General features: G+C 37.2%; 1 protein-coding gene across 1 annotated transcript in view; it reads right to left on the reverse strand.

The window, feature by feature from the left end:
• The window catches only part of LOC126297764 (serine hydroxymethyltransferase, mitochondrial-like), a 113,919-nt gene that overhangs the window by 67,675 nt on the left and 31,149 nt on the right, over positions 1–15,095 (reverse strand). Inside the window, exon 3 of the mRNA XM_049988939.1 lies at positions 7,707–7,786. Within this exon, the coding sequence (XP_049844896.1) occupies positions 7,707–7,786 (80 nt within the window). The remainder of the gene's footprint in view (positions 1–7,706; positions 7,787–15,095) is intronic.

Here is a 15,095-nt window from a genome sequence, read left to right on the forward strand (position 1 = left end):
TGGTTGCATAGCTTCACAAACAGTGCTGCAAAACTGGAAGACATAAGATAACAAAATTTTAAACAAAGTATTAACTTGATGACGCACAGCAAACTGTGGAATTGGCCCAACAATTTGTAGATAAGAAACTTATCCTGTTGTTCAGTAAGGAATTTGTTTTCAACTCCGACCAATGGGGATTTGAACAGGAAATGCATATGAAAGGACCCCTGAAAATTAGAGGTACCAAGAGGATTGCATCAACATCAGCTAACATCAGTGCCTTAACCACATTCATATTCAACTATGTGAACTGTTATTCTGAATGGTAAATTGGCTGGAGAACTACCGGTGAGACGTTGGACATGCTCTGACCCCTACGATTGATTCTCACGTGCATGACCTTGCAAGGGCAGTAGGGAATATTTACATCACACTAAGCAAGAGTGGGAAAATTGGCATACGAGAACTACAGCTCTGGTATGAGCACTGCTTTTGGCCTATAGCTGGTCAAAATAACTTGCTTTTGCTTGATTCCTGGTCTGTGTACAAAAATCTTACTCCTTTACAGTAAACTAAACTTACTGAAAAGTGTCTGACATTGCAATTCATACCACCTGGAACCACTGGACAAATTCAGCCTCTGGATGTTCTTTTTTTCCGCATCTATAAAACATTATCACACCAACTGCAGCTATGCCTTAAAGGTCAGCCAGTTGCATGATAAGCTCCATGACAGACTTTTGCATTCGGCTGCGTGCCGTCACATTCCACCAGTTCTCATAACCTTGTTACACCAATATGATTCTATAGGTATTCTTTAGGAGTGGATAACTAGCTGGATGTCCTGCACAGTTTGCAGCTCCCAAGGAGTTTGCCTTAGATTTTGATGGTGCAAACCTTTGTAGTCACTATGGCCCACCATTTTTCCATTCGGTGTTCATAGTGCTAGTTAATGGTTTGTTTTGAACATTTACTGAATGTTGACTATGTCCACTGTGTGAAGTGTAGCACATACATCCCACAGGTGGTTTATTTCTGCACCTCTCGGACACTCATTTTCTGTCATCCTCCTGATCCACACGGTGAGCCATCAGCAGCCAATATTTTTTTCCATGTCGTACGCGTTAACATAACATTTTAAAATGAGCCTTACTAAAGACTGAACATACGACCTGGCATTCAAGGGGTTCCTTGTTAGTGTGGTAGTTATTAAAGTTATTAAACTTATAATTAGTGAGTTTTACAACTCATACATAGGGCATGCACAAAAAAAGAGCAAAACAGATATTTTTGACAAATGCATCACTTAGGAACATACACCACAGCATCAAACAATTGACAAACACACGGAAGATTTTAAGAGCCAACTAATTATTGATTCTAGTAATGGATAAATATGAATAACCTTTTTACACCATACTTGTGTCTGCTTACTGCATTTAAGGTATAATATCTATTATCAGTAATTATGTAACTAGGGATATACTTTACAATACAAAAGTTCCATCAAAAAGTTACCTTTTTGTTCTACTTTATACATTTATTAAGACAACATATAGAAAAGAACAAAAGCTGTAGCTGACAGTAAAAACTGTTATTGAAATTTAGTAGTAAAAGTTGAATGTTAACCAAAGATTACATTAGAAATAAATTAATTTTTTTTACTATTTTCCTTCAGTGATGCAGAAGCTACAGCAGAAAATAAAATTAGAGATGCAAAAATTTTTTTGTGAAAATTCTGATGAAAAATGATATCAGAAGCAGAAAAGTTAACTATAGCTAAGGCTTCCAAATTCATTTCTTTTATCCTCTCTCAACGAACACTTACTAAATAAAAATTTAAAAGGTTCTCTTGACTGATTGTGCCACTCAGCCATGTCTTCATTTCCTCTCTCTCTCTCATTCCATTCTAGTGTACTGAATACATGCCAAAAACCACAGATTCAAAGCTACAACAGCTGCCTCTTATGGGAACCACTATTTGCATGCAAAAGGTTTTGGGCAAGAATAGCTGTCAAGTAGTATAGCATACAAGTTTATGTTGTACTCTTCTATTGACCATCTAATTCATCTGTAAAAGTAAATGAGAACTTCAGGATGAATCTTAGTCAACTTGTACATATGTACCCTTGTCATATACCACAGTAGATGGAGAAGATAAGGTCTTCAGAATTACAACTTTGTAAGTGGTGGACAAGAAAAGACTTCTCTGAAAGTTTTCTTTGAGAAAAAATAGTGTGGATCCCTGTTCTTCATGTAAAGAGATTTGTTGCCAAATAACCAATTACCACCTATGGGAATGTTCATATAGGGAGGGATCAGTAATTGCTCTTCTATGGCAACAATTGCCTATTACACAAGCAGAAGCACACTGCAACATGAAACAAAAGCCAGTATGTTCACAATAAAATTAGTGTACCAAGCCACATGAAAACGTGCACAGGTTAAACTGAATAAAGGCCAGTTGCAGTACAGCAACACAGGCATGGGGGTATTGATAAACACCCCTATAATACCTGCAGTTCGCTGCTCTACCTCTGAGGACATCTCCTGCGGTTGGAGATGAAATGTCAGGGGAAAGTTTTATACATCAACCACGGCCTATCAGCCCGGAACTATTAAGTTAAGACAATACCAGCTGTGAAAGCCAACACTGTATGGACCCCCCATAACAGCTAAGTTAAACTGCTTGGCAAAATAATTATACCAGTCTGCAGGTGCCAAAGCCTAACTTCATTCTAGGAACCTCACACACAGGCACACTAAGTGTAAAACAGGAGGAACAGCTCACGTCATTTTGCAGAGTCTGTAAATCTAGCATTCTTGTTCAGGTAAATCAGGACACAGCACTGACTGAGTCACAGGAAACCAGATCAAGTTCATTACCACTTGGGCTTAAATCCGCTGGTTAGCTGGTCTCACATGATCAGCCCATTGGAGAGGCCAGTTTTCCTTGCAGGCAGCACCCATAGTGGACATGGATGTAATGAGACTGTCATTATACATCTTTAGTCAATACACACAGCAGGGTTACAACACACAGTTCTATTAAAATACACAGAAAAGTCTATATGCACTGTAAAATGGGTACAGGGGAGGTTACTTTAGTTCTTGGACTGCATGATGCAATCATTTAGTTCAGACAATGGACAAGTATCTCAGCTATAGCTTATGTTCAAGAGATTAATCAGTCAAGCTGTAGAAAATATGTAACTTTCAATATAATTAAAGATATCAGCTATCTCCCTTGGCATACAAACAATGCCAGAAAACTTTTTAAGAACAGCACCAACTACATTACATGTACAAACAATACATCTAAATCTGCAAATATGCAGATGTTAATTTAAATGTGTTTGGCTGGAAAAATGATTACCATGACAAAATATTATTTTGAGATTTTTTCCAAAACTTCTAAAAATGAGCTACATGTATGGATTGTCAGTGACTCCCAAGTTAATGTTCCAAAACTTGTCTGCAAACATCATTTACTGTAGCTTACAACAAATCCCTAGTACAGGGAAGTGTTTACTGTGATTGTAAAAGAATTCAGGTGGCACACATCTACAACAAATGAGGAAAAACTGATCCACTAAGCAACTGTTCTATATCACTAACATCTATTTATAGTAAATTTTTAGAATTTATGCAGAGCTCAAATGTAATGAACCATCTGGAATGAATGATATCTATGAAACTAATATGGATGAAGAAAACATTGATCACCATGGAAGCAACTACAGATCTTTACACACGAAATCCAAAGAGCTGTGGTTAGCATCAACTGTATGGATCTGACATCCCTGTGTTCTACATTTTCGAAAAACTTCTGATTTGACGTCACAACAATGCCCAATGTAAATAAGTCTGTACAGCACATATAACCAGGTTTGTGACTGGATTGGAAATTTATGTGCCGTTAGGACGCAATATGCTATTCTGAACATAGTAAACTGCAAAAACATATGAAAAACCTTATGTGCCCCTGGGACAGATAAATAGGATAATTACTGATCAGTTTATACATTAATTACTTACTGTTAATCCACAAGGAAGTTTTGACCAGTAAAATTCTAATGGCAACCACTTAGAATTTGAAAAATTTTGTTTATCTTCCTATCAAATACTCTATACTCAACTTTATGGTGAGCACTTATCTTCATTCCTTCCACTGTTTAAATTCAAGTTGGCCACTTCTGAAATGTAAAACTATAGCAATCTTTGCCTACTGATTAAGGACTCTCTACTAGATTCAGCTACACCATACACATAACCTGTCATAACATGCGGGAATATGAAGGGAAATAATCACATAGACTCAGTTTTAAAGGGAGCTAGTGCAAGACTCATTTATTGGAAGGACACAGGGAAAAATGCAGTTTGTTTGCGAAAGCAGTTGTATACAAGACACTTGTGAGATCCAGTGATGTCAGGCTAATATGGGACACAGTTTATATGAAGAAAGTCTGCATTGGAACAGAGTGGTTCAACTGATGATATAGCAAAAAAATACTGAAAATCTTAACTGATAATCATACTAAAGAAGGTACCACATGTATCCAGAATAGCTGCTTAGAAAGAAAAAGTCCAAGAATCTGCATTCAGCTTGAAATTACAAATGTAGAGGGTTTCTCATGAAATAAGTCCAGGAGGGGTCCACATGTCACATGGTGCGATTGCCAACTGCAGCACTGCGTCTGCTGGTTGTCGCTACGTGCAGTTCTCTGATGTCAATACTTTGAATGTGCCCCAACACTGTGAGGCTGGTGTACTGGTGTTTTTATCGAGTTTTTTTGCCAAGTTTAATGACTTCAAATATTGTTGCTAGATGTCATTATTGTAACTGTGCCGAGTCCAGGGCTCTCCCTGCCTGTATCTCGCTGGGCCCGGTCCTCAAACAGAAACATTGTGCACGTGTATTCTATACTGTGCAACTGAGTGTTCAGATGTTTTGTTTTAAGTTCCCTACCAAGTTTCCATTCAGTATGGTATACACAAAGGATCAGCAAGTGTTTCTTGTGTTGAACTATGCAAAAAGAGAATTGTATGTGGAATGTGAGCTTGAATTCATATGAAAATTTCCTGGTTTGCATGTTCCCAATGATTCAACAATACACATATTAGTGAAGAAATTTCAGGAGACTGGATTTGTGTTACACAAATGAAGGCCTAGAGAACCTATGGTTCAAACTGAAGAAAAAAAAAATGAGGTAGGGGAGGCCCTGGAAAGAAGTCCAAGAAAATCTCTGGACCATTTGCACTCAAGACAAGTGTGTCAAGAGCTTCTGCTCGCAGAGCTGTGCACATCAGCTGAGGAACTCAAATACTGTTGCTCAACATCGTTATTGCAGCTAACTGTTACAGTTTGCGCACGATGGGGAAGTTTATCCCAAGACGCTTTTTTTTTTCTGACAAAGCATCGCTGCATTTGTGATGGTACGTAAATTCTCAGAACAGTCGGTGCCAGAGCTCAAAAATTCGCATGAATTACCTTAACAACGTCTGCATGATGTGAAAACAGGACTGTGGTGTGCAATTTGTGCAAGATGAATTATTGGACCAATCTTTTTCCACAAAACAATATGTTGTGACAGATACATGAACAATATACTGCATCCATTTTTTCGTGAACTAGCACCTAACGAAAAGATGTGCCATTATTTCATGCAGGACAATGCGAGACCATTCATCACCAATACTTCTTTATGACGGCTATACAAAGTGTTTTTGATGACTCACCTCCCTGTTCTCCATATCTAAATCAGTGTGACTTTTATCTTTGGGGAATGTTGAAAGACAAGGTGTATGCAACCAATCCCACACACTCAAAGAGTTGGAAGACAGGGTTCGGCTAGTCATTTCCCAGGTTTCTCCAGCCGAAATTCGTCAGGTGTTTGCTAATGTGTTCAGGAGACGCCAGGTTGCTCTTACCACAGAGGGAAATCATTTTGAGCACCTACTGTAAATAAAGGTAAGCTGAAGCTAATGAGATGGCAATGCTGTTTATCCTTAACTCAGGGGAAGCGCACATGCAGCCAACTCCTGGCAGATTAGTGTCTGAGGCTCCAGAATGGTGGCAGCTGGTGGCAGTGCCACACGACCTATGGAGCCTTCCCAGCCATCTTTCATGAGATAACCTGTACTTAAGTTCCCTATGTTTTGCTCCTGTAGAAACTAAAGAAAAAATTAAATTAATAATTACTCTCAGAGGCATATAGCCAATATTTCTTCCTGTGCTCTATCCAGAAATGGAACACCAAGAAACTTTTATACTCTGTAAAAAAGTGCCCCCTGTCACATTATTTTGATGTTTTAAGTGTAGTGTATTAAATGTACATCAACAAAATTATTTTATTTTTGCCAACACTTACACCAAGTTAACTTAAAATACATCAGTACAGCTGTTCACTGTTCCTGAAATAATTAAATACTTCTTTGAAACTGTACAAGAATATTCTAATACAAATAATACCAGTAATACTTTGAAACCATCACACATATCCAATATTGCTCTAAACATTGATCAAGGGAAGAATAAAGAAATAAATTATATCAGACAAAATTCATCCAGGCCATGTTGGGCACACAATTTACACTGGCGTGCAAAACCTCTGGACAAAAGTAGCTTTCCCAAGATGTATCACTGCTATAGCTCAATGTTCCTGGGTGCATAAAATGTTCCCAACTCCTGTCATACGAGGATGTGTCCAATGTTGTTGAACATTATTGTTTTAGTGGTCCAGGTATTCTGGTGTGGGGAGGCATAAGTTTCATGGGCTTCCTGACATCCAAATTGGGTCAGTGTTTTTTGTGGCACTGCACTCCTCCCCCACATGTCTCTTTTCAGGGTAACATTCAACCTGGACTTCATTTTTACGGGTCACGATGAGGGACCGCATTGAACAGCACAGGTGCAGCAGCTCTTGAAATGAGAGGGTATTCCAAGAATGGAATTGCATGCCCATTACCTTGTGACTTAAATCTCATCCAGCATGTGTGGGATGGGTTCGGGAGACATATTGCAAAATGTCACATGCACCAGTGACCATCCTGCCGTTGTCAGCTGTGCTAGTGGAGGACTGGAATGCCCTACCACAAGAAATACTTAACAACCCTGTGGTCAGCATGGGACCGAGTTGAAGAGCAAGCACTGCAATTCATGGTGATGACACACTCTACTAAGATACATGTGCCACCTTTAGTAATGTGCAGGGAAGCATAATGAATCATGATAGCTTTAGTGTCATAGTTGTCTTTTATATTAAAAGTGTCATTTCTGTTTTTCTCATTACATATTTCTTTCAGTTACAACATTGTAGCAGTTTTTTCTATGTATGGTTAAAGTTCAAAGTTTCCTCGAGCTACGTTACTTGGCAGTGACATGGAAAAGTTACTTTTGTCCTCAAGTTTTGAACATCAGTTTATCACTGGTCTATTATAAGCAAAGTACATAAAAATTTTTATGAAACCATACAAGCTAATTAATTTAATTGAACTGTGCTTGGTTCAGAAAGGCAACAACTTACATCTACTTGATATCTGACACCGTTCATGTGTTGCTGCAATAATAGCATAGGATTTTCAGAAATAAGAGATTAGTTTCAGCAGATAATATTTTAGAGAGAGATACAAGATGTACTGCCCCAGTGAGTAAAGCTGCTGATGACTTTTGTAACAAAAACAAAACCTTTACTAATGGCAACTCGATGTTTTTCAAAACACACCTTTGTCCTGGGTAACCTTCCGAATATTTGTTATTCAGGCATGAACCAAGGGCTTCAAGTGCTGCTCGGCTGCAGAAGTTCTGTAATCATTAGAAATTATTACTTGTAGAATGAACACTTACTTTGGATTTTAGTGTAAATAAGAAGTAAACATCTTAACCCATATTAGACTACTGTTCCAGTTTTTGGAATGTCATATTACACAGTTTCTACTGAAGTACATTTTGTGAAGAAAGTGAAACTTTTATATTGTGGTGTTATGTTCATGACACAGAGAATGTGCTTCAGTTATTCCATTGTTTAACTGCATATGAGTCCCAGGAGACACTGTTGTTAAATGTTATTTCAGTGCAACATGTTATCCTCAAAGATGTGAGTAAATGTCTTCTATTTTTTTGACTAGTTTTCACTGTAAGTGAGATTTTGTAGATATTATAAGTTAACCATCCTATCTGAAGTGCATTAATCTTGGCAACAAAGGATTTCTGCTCCTGGATCTGCAATAAAATTCTGTGTTTCATTTTTTGAAAGCAGCTCCAACAGGATAAGTTATGTGAACTACTGAACATTACAGCATAGGAGAATCCTCACCTGCTCAAAGCAGATGGTTTTATAAGCTCTCCACAAAAATGTATAAGACTCAGATGAGCACAGTGGTGACGAAGATGGGGCCATCTCTCTGGAAAAGAATTCAGCAGAAGAAGAAGGTACAGCCACCACTATAGTTGGGAGCAATGTGAAACCAGTTGCTGTAAGAAACTTCATGAATGAAAATGGAGGTGCAGTTGATGAAGAACCTTCTGAACAAAGTAATGATTTGGAAGAAACTGATAACACTTCCACCACAATACTCTGACTTGCAATACAAAATAGAGACAACAGAAAATAAGAAGTGTTGTTTACAGAAGAAACACTTTTACACTGACCTTTCTAGTGATGAATGGAAGCAGCGAACTCTGAACCCTTTAATTTTATTACAGGAATAGAGTCCTATTGCATTATATATGCTTTTCTTTGATAATGAACCATGATTGCAACTTATACCAACTAATATGCTATGAAAACTAAAAATGTACAGCTACACAATACTGTTAATGACCTTGAAATATATTTCACAATTTTACTTGTATTTGCTTATTCTTAGGTTCCTAGATTGAAGGTGTATTAGGAAAAAGGGTGACAACTGTCAAAACACCACTATTTTTAATGCTACACCCTGGAAGAGGTTTATACAAATTACGAGACACATTCACGTTTAAGACAATAATAATTTATATACTGATAATAAATACTCTAAAGTTTGGCCTTTGTTACAATCAGTGAATGAAAAATGGAAGACATTTTATCATGGGGATGTAAATGTCAGTGGATGAAACAGAAAAACACGTGCATGGTGAGCCAATGAGATTCAGTTATGAAGCCTGATGCCTGTTGTATATCATGGAACAAGAACTGGTAATAGTTTGCCAAAGATTGGTATTGTCATGAATCTTGTCAGCACTCTGAAAGGGAAAACCAGTTGTAGTCTGTTTTTGACAACTACTTCACTTCCTTTTAATGAAGATTACACTCTACAGAACTGGGAATGCGATTCTGTTTATACGAACATAGGTGGAGTGAATTGCCTGTACGGAAATGTATAAAAATATAGAACACAAATTATGGGCAAAGTGGTATTGGCAACCAATAATATTCCCAGCAAGTGCATTGGTAGAAAATGCTTGCAACTTTCCAGGGGGAATACAATGAGCAAGGAACAAACTTAGATTTTCTTGCAATCGCGTGACATGTGATGTGACATACTAACTAAAATATCATCAAAAAAAATTATCAGAAGACCACCTGCCATTTGTGTTAGATATGTTGCAAAGAAGGTAATGAAAGAAGTTAGATATGATAATGAAGGACACTATATAGCAAAAATGACATAAGCAGACACAATGTGGACAGGGGGAAGGAAAAAAATACGAAATGCTTGAAGCGTAATGTCACCACCCATTTGTGAGTCTTCAAGAAAAGTAACTGCATTTTAATTTATTACATTTTTGCAGTGATATTTTAATAAATCTGTAAAGAGTTTTCAAGTACGAAAGAATAAATATTTAATGTAAATGTAATGTTCTTGTTTTTACAATACTCTAGCAAAACTACTGTTCAAACAATGGAACGACCAAGAAAATGTAGCTATTTATCAATGTGGGGCCATTGTTCTGGAAGTGGGATTCACGCAGCAACAAGGAATAAATTTTTTTAATGCAGAAATTTCTCTGATTTTCCTATGAATAATGTTTTTGGATGTCAAAGTCATTGGAAGTCCATGGCAAAAGGAAAACAAATGTTGACCCCACATGGGTTAACATAGTTTATAATGATGATATATAAAGTGCCTGTGAAGTTTTGTTTGAAGGCTTCACCACATTAAAATTAAAAAAAAAAAAAAAAAAATAATAATAATAATAATAATAATAATAATAATAATAATAGTAAATGTGCACAGTAACAACCCAACTCAAATTTAGTTAATTAGAGTCTTTTTTCTCCTTTTAATTCTCCATGATAATAATAATAAAGAAGACCATGGATGAACATTTATTTAATGTTTGATACCACACTATTATTCATTACACATAGGAGGGAATGAGCAGTCTACAAGCACATGCAAAGCTTCCAACTCGTGCATTAGTGAACACGATCACTTATAATTATCATATTTCTTGGTAATTTACATAACAGATAACACTGTCATACTAAAGTTTACTACACTGTCTTACATGTTTCCTCAAAGAATGAACACTAAGTCATTATTTCACATAAAAAAAATGTTGAAAACTTGACTGAAGAATAAAATAAACAAACTTGAATTCTTTAATGTACAAATGAGGGTAACTATTTATTTTCAGAGGCAAATTTTTGCTTTACACATAAAAGTAGCTTTGGGCGTACCTTAAGGGAGTGTTACTAGACTATTCGTCCTCACAATATACAGGGTGTTCCTCCTAAAAGTCGTCAGATGCACTTTCTTTGGTGTTTCAGCAGATATATGCAATCTCCTTTTTGCAATGTTTAGCTGGAGTGAGCCTAAATAAATGCAGCTCATCACATCTTTCATGCGACACCTATTGTTGATGGAAAGCATCAGTTTGTTTCCTTGTTACAAACAAAATTATTTCTAAAGCATTGTTTTATGTACCCATTTGATAGAGGAGTTCCAGGTTAGTCCAGTCCATTATTTGTTTTATTGAGATGTATTAACAGGACAGTAAAACATGAAGAATAATCAAAGAATAATCAGTACTCCAGCAATAACAGCACCGCCCTGGCCTGTGCTGGCTGCTACCACCATGCTACTCACTTGCTGCTGGAGTACTAAAATAAAAAATTTGATTAATTTGGTACCACTATCAAATGGACACGTAAATTCTGCTTTAAAATAATTTTATTTGTAATGGGAAAAACTGAGGCTTTTCAGCAACAACAGGGGTCACGTGAAAGACATGATGAATAGTACTTATTTTGAGCGACTCCAGTTACACATTTCAGAAATAAAATTACAAATAGGTGCTGACACATAGGAAAAAATAACCTGATGACTCTTAGGAAGGACACCTGGTATATAAATGACCAGATGGTTAACGTCTGATGGTCCACAAGGCTTTTCACAGATGATGCTGTTGTATACAGAGAAATTACAATGCTACAAAACTGTAGCGAAATGCAAGAATATCTGCAGGACTGACATATGGTGCAGGGATTTGCAACTGGCCCTCAACATAAACAAATGTAAAACACACAGAAAGGCCCATTATTGTACATTACATGATGCAGAATAATCACTGCAAGCAGTCACATACATAAAATATCTAGGCGTACGCATACAAAGTGATCATAACTGGAACAACCACAAAAAATTTAAAAAATCCTCAGGAAATTACTCCAGCCACAAAGGAGATAGCTTATGAAACCCTTTGCCAACCAATACTCTAATATTGCTCATCAGTCTGGGATAGGACTGATAGACAAAACAGAGAATATTCAAAGAGCAGCAGCACACTTTGTTACAGGTCCATTTAGTAAGCATCATGAAGATGCTCGGTCAAGTTCAGTGGCAGATACTACAAGAGAGGCATGCAGCATCACAGTATGGTTTACTGTTAACATTCCAAGAGGGTTTGGTCTTAGAAGAGTCAATGAATATATTGCTTTCATCTCCACACATCTCACAAAAATACAATGAAAATAAAATTAGAAAGATATGAATTCAAACTGAGGTTTACCAGCAATCATTCTTCCCATGAAGTACTTGTGACAAACAGAAGGGGAAGTGCCATTCTTACACAAAAGCCGCTCCATCATACCCCATAAAGTGACTTGTAGAGTATAGGTGCAGATCCAGAATATGAGACCAATTTGAGATCACACAGAGTGAAGCAGGAAATGATTTTACTGACCACTGCTTACCCTACACAAATAAAGGTTGAAGACAATACTTCAAACTTAGGACTTACTAAGAATTTTGAAGATGTGTGCGTTTTTTTCCATAAAGAACTATTTTGATTTATCTTTAATGCATGCATTTATAAAGAGAGCTTTGCAATAGTAGCTAAAGCCTCTAACCAGAGAGGAGATCATCTTTATTTTGTTGATAGTTAGTCAACAAAGCTGCCACTGTGTTGTTTATTTTGGCCCTATTCTACAGCATAACTAATATTTAGAAACCTCAAGTTAGCACACCAGCTACCATCACAACAACAACACTCCACAATCAAATCACCAAAACAAGAAAAATATGTAAACTTGCACACTAACCTATATTCATCTAGATATCTACATCATTATGCTGCAATTCACTCTTAAGTGTTTGGTAAAGGGAACATGGAACCTCCTTCTGACTATTGCTCAACCCTTCTGCTCTGTAAAAGTGTGTGGGAACAATGAACAGCTGGAACTTCCTGGGCAAGCTTTGATTTATTTTAGTTTTAGAAAGATGGTCACTTCTCTCTATGTAGGTGAGAGTCAACAGTACGTTTTGGCATTCAGAGGAGAAACTGGTGATGTAATTTTTGTGGAAATACGTCACTGTAATGAAAAACATCTTTGTTTTAATGATTGAACTCATACTAGTTTTCATATTCATGACACTCACTCACCTATTTTATGATAATACACAATGATGTGCCCTTCCCTGAACTTCTTTGATGTTCTCTGCCAGTCCTAGCTGGTAAGGATGCAATACTGTACAGCAATACCCCAGAAGAGGAAGGAAAAGCACAGTGTAAGCAGTCTACTAATTTTTTTTTTTACATCTTTTAAGTGTTCGGCCAATTAAGTACAGTCCTTAGTTCAGCTTCCACACAACATTTTCTATGCAATAGTTCCAATTTAAGAGGTTAGTAATTGTAATGCCAGGGTAATCAGTTGAATTGACAGCCTTTACGTTTGTATGGTTCATCATGTAACCAAAGTTTAACAGGAATGGCATCACACCTTTTACTGTTCAGAGTCAGTTGTCACTTTTCACATCACGCAGATAACTTCCATAAATCATATTTGTTTTGAACTTCTGATTGCCTTACCAGATGGTAAACAACAGCATAACATGCAAATGATTTAAGAGGGCTGCTTAGCTTGTATCTTAAATCATTTATCCAGATTAAGAACAGCAGAGGATCTATTAGACTTCCTTGAGGCGGCCCATATGTATAGATGTAAAGGCATTCAATACTGCCCCATATCATTAACCACTAATTAAGATATGATCATGCCAAGCTTCACTGATCTGTGATTGGCTTGATGAATATTTGACAAACAGAATCCACTGAGTTATACTGCATGGCAAATGTTCCATAGACCTCTAATGTTTTCTATGAGTATCAAATAGTATCAGCAGCACTATAAGATTTGCTGTTGTGTATAGGCCATGAGTCAGTCGGATGCCCTTGTGTTTCAGCTGGATTCGGGGGGGGGGGGGGGGGGGGCTGCATCCAACACCCTACATGTGGAAGCCCGGTGTGTTTTGCTGACGTTGGTAGTAGATGGGTGACTGGTAGACTTTCAGGCAGACACAGAAGCGATGGTCAGCCTCCTCATTAATTGAGATAGGTACAGGATCTTTGGATGCTCAGAGTTTTAACGGACACTCCGTTAGATTGCGTCTTATAGTAAACAAGGCATTCCTTTGTAGGGGCAATTCTCCATCTGCACTGTAATAATGTGAAACAGCAATTTACATTGTTTTTTTGTCAACTAAACATTGGCGCAAAATGTTTTGATGCTAAATGCATTTCCTATTTTTGGCTTCCAGTGGATTGATGAAGTCCATTTAGTGTCCTCAATCCATTCCTTTTCACAATTTGGACTCCTTGCTGAAGTCATACTGTCATACTCTTTAAGAATTCCTTGGGCTGGGCAGATAATTTTGAGGCACAAATTTGTCTTAAGGCTTCAATGGTACCTAAATTCTGTGGTCCTCACTCCATTCCCTTTATCATGTGTGACAGATAAAGGGCAAGTTGCAGCATTGGCAGGATGAAGGCATCACCTCTCCTATTTCAATGACTCAGTGGGCCACCTGTAATGTAACATGTATGTAGGTGAGCTAATCAGCTGCCTAGAATTGGTATGAGGTGAGGTGTGTGAAGCTGAACACTTGCAGAGATCCCCAGAGCCGCCCAAGTGCCTCAGTCAGCCCAGCCACAGTGATCATTGCTGGTGAGCCCAGTTGTGGGTACAGAGAATTTGGATGATGCACTGACTGCTTAAGAGGGCTATGCTCTAGCAATGGGGGAGCGTCCGACAAACTGAAAGATGACTTCTTACACCCCTGTAAAATTTAATAATAAATCACAGTTACACAATAAAGCAAGTCTGAATACATCAGCAATCTCAGAAAAATGAAGTGCTACAATATTTACAATATCTTTGTAACTACTGAAGTTAATATTTACAGTGACCAGTGACTAAACGTTTTCTCAATGAACCTATAAATTAACAACTTTTAAATGCTTCATGCAATTTAAGCAAATGATATTTCAGATGATAGCACTGTGCTACATATCTGTATCTATTTTACTTATTGACTTATGGCATCTTTTGTATCATTTTATTACGCAAATGTCTGTCAGAACACTGTATCCTCCACAATAACACAGCAAATTAATGCAGCATGAATACATCATATCTGGTGATACTTGGGTATTTACTTAATGAATATTTTACTATTTTGTTAGTAACTTTATTTAAATATTAATGTCAACTGGTAATACAAAATCATGTTAATTTAAGTAGTGTCAATCGCTTGTGGTAGCTGACTTCACTATTAAAAAGAGTGTCGAAAGACGCTTCTGGCAAACATCCATAAATAATTGTTTAAACAATATTTAACAACAATTC

Source organism: Schistocerca gregaria, chromosome X (genome assembly GCF_023897955.1).
Source record: "Schistocerca gregaria isolate iqSchGreg1 chromosome X, iqSchGreg1.2, whole genome shotgun sequence".
In the NCBI taxonomy this organism is placed as follows: domain Eukaryota; kingdom Metazoa; phylum Arthropoda; class Insecta; order Orthoptera; family Acrididae; genus Schistocerca; species Schistocerca gregaria.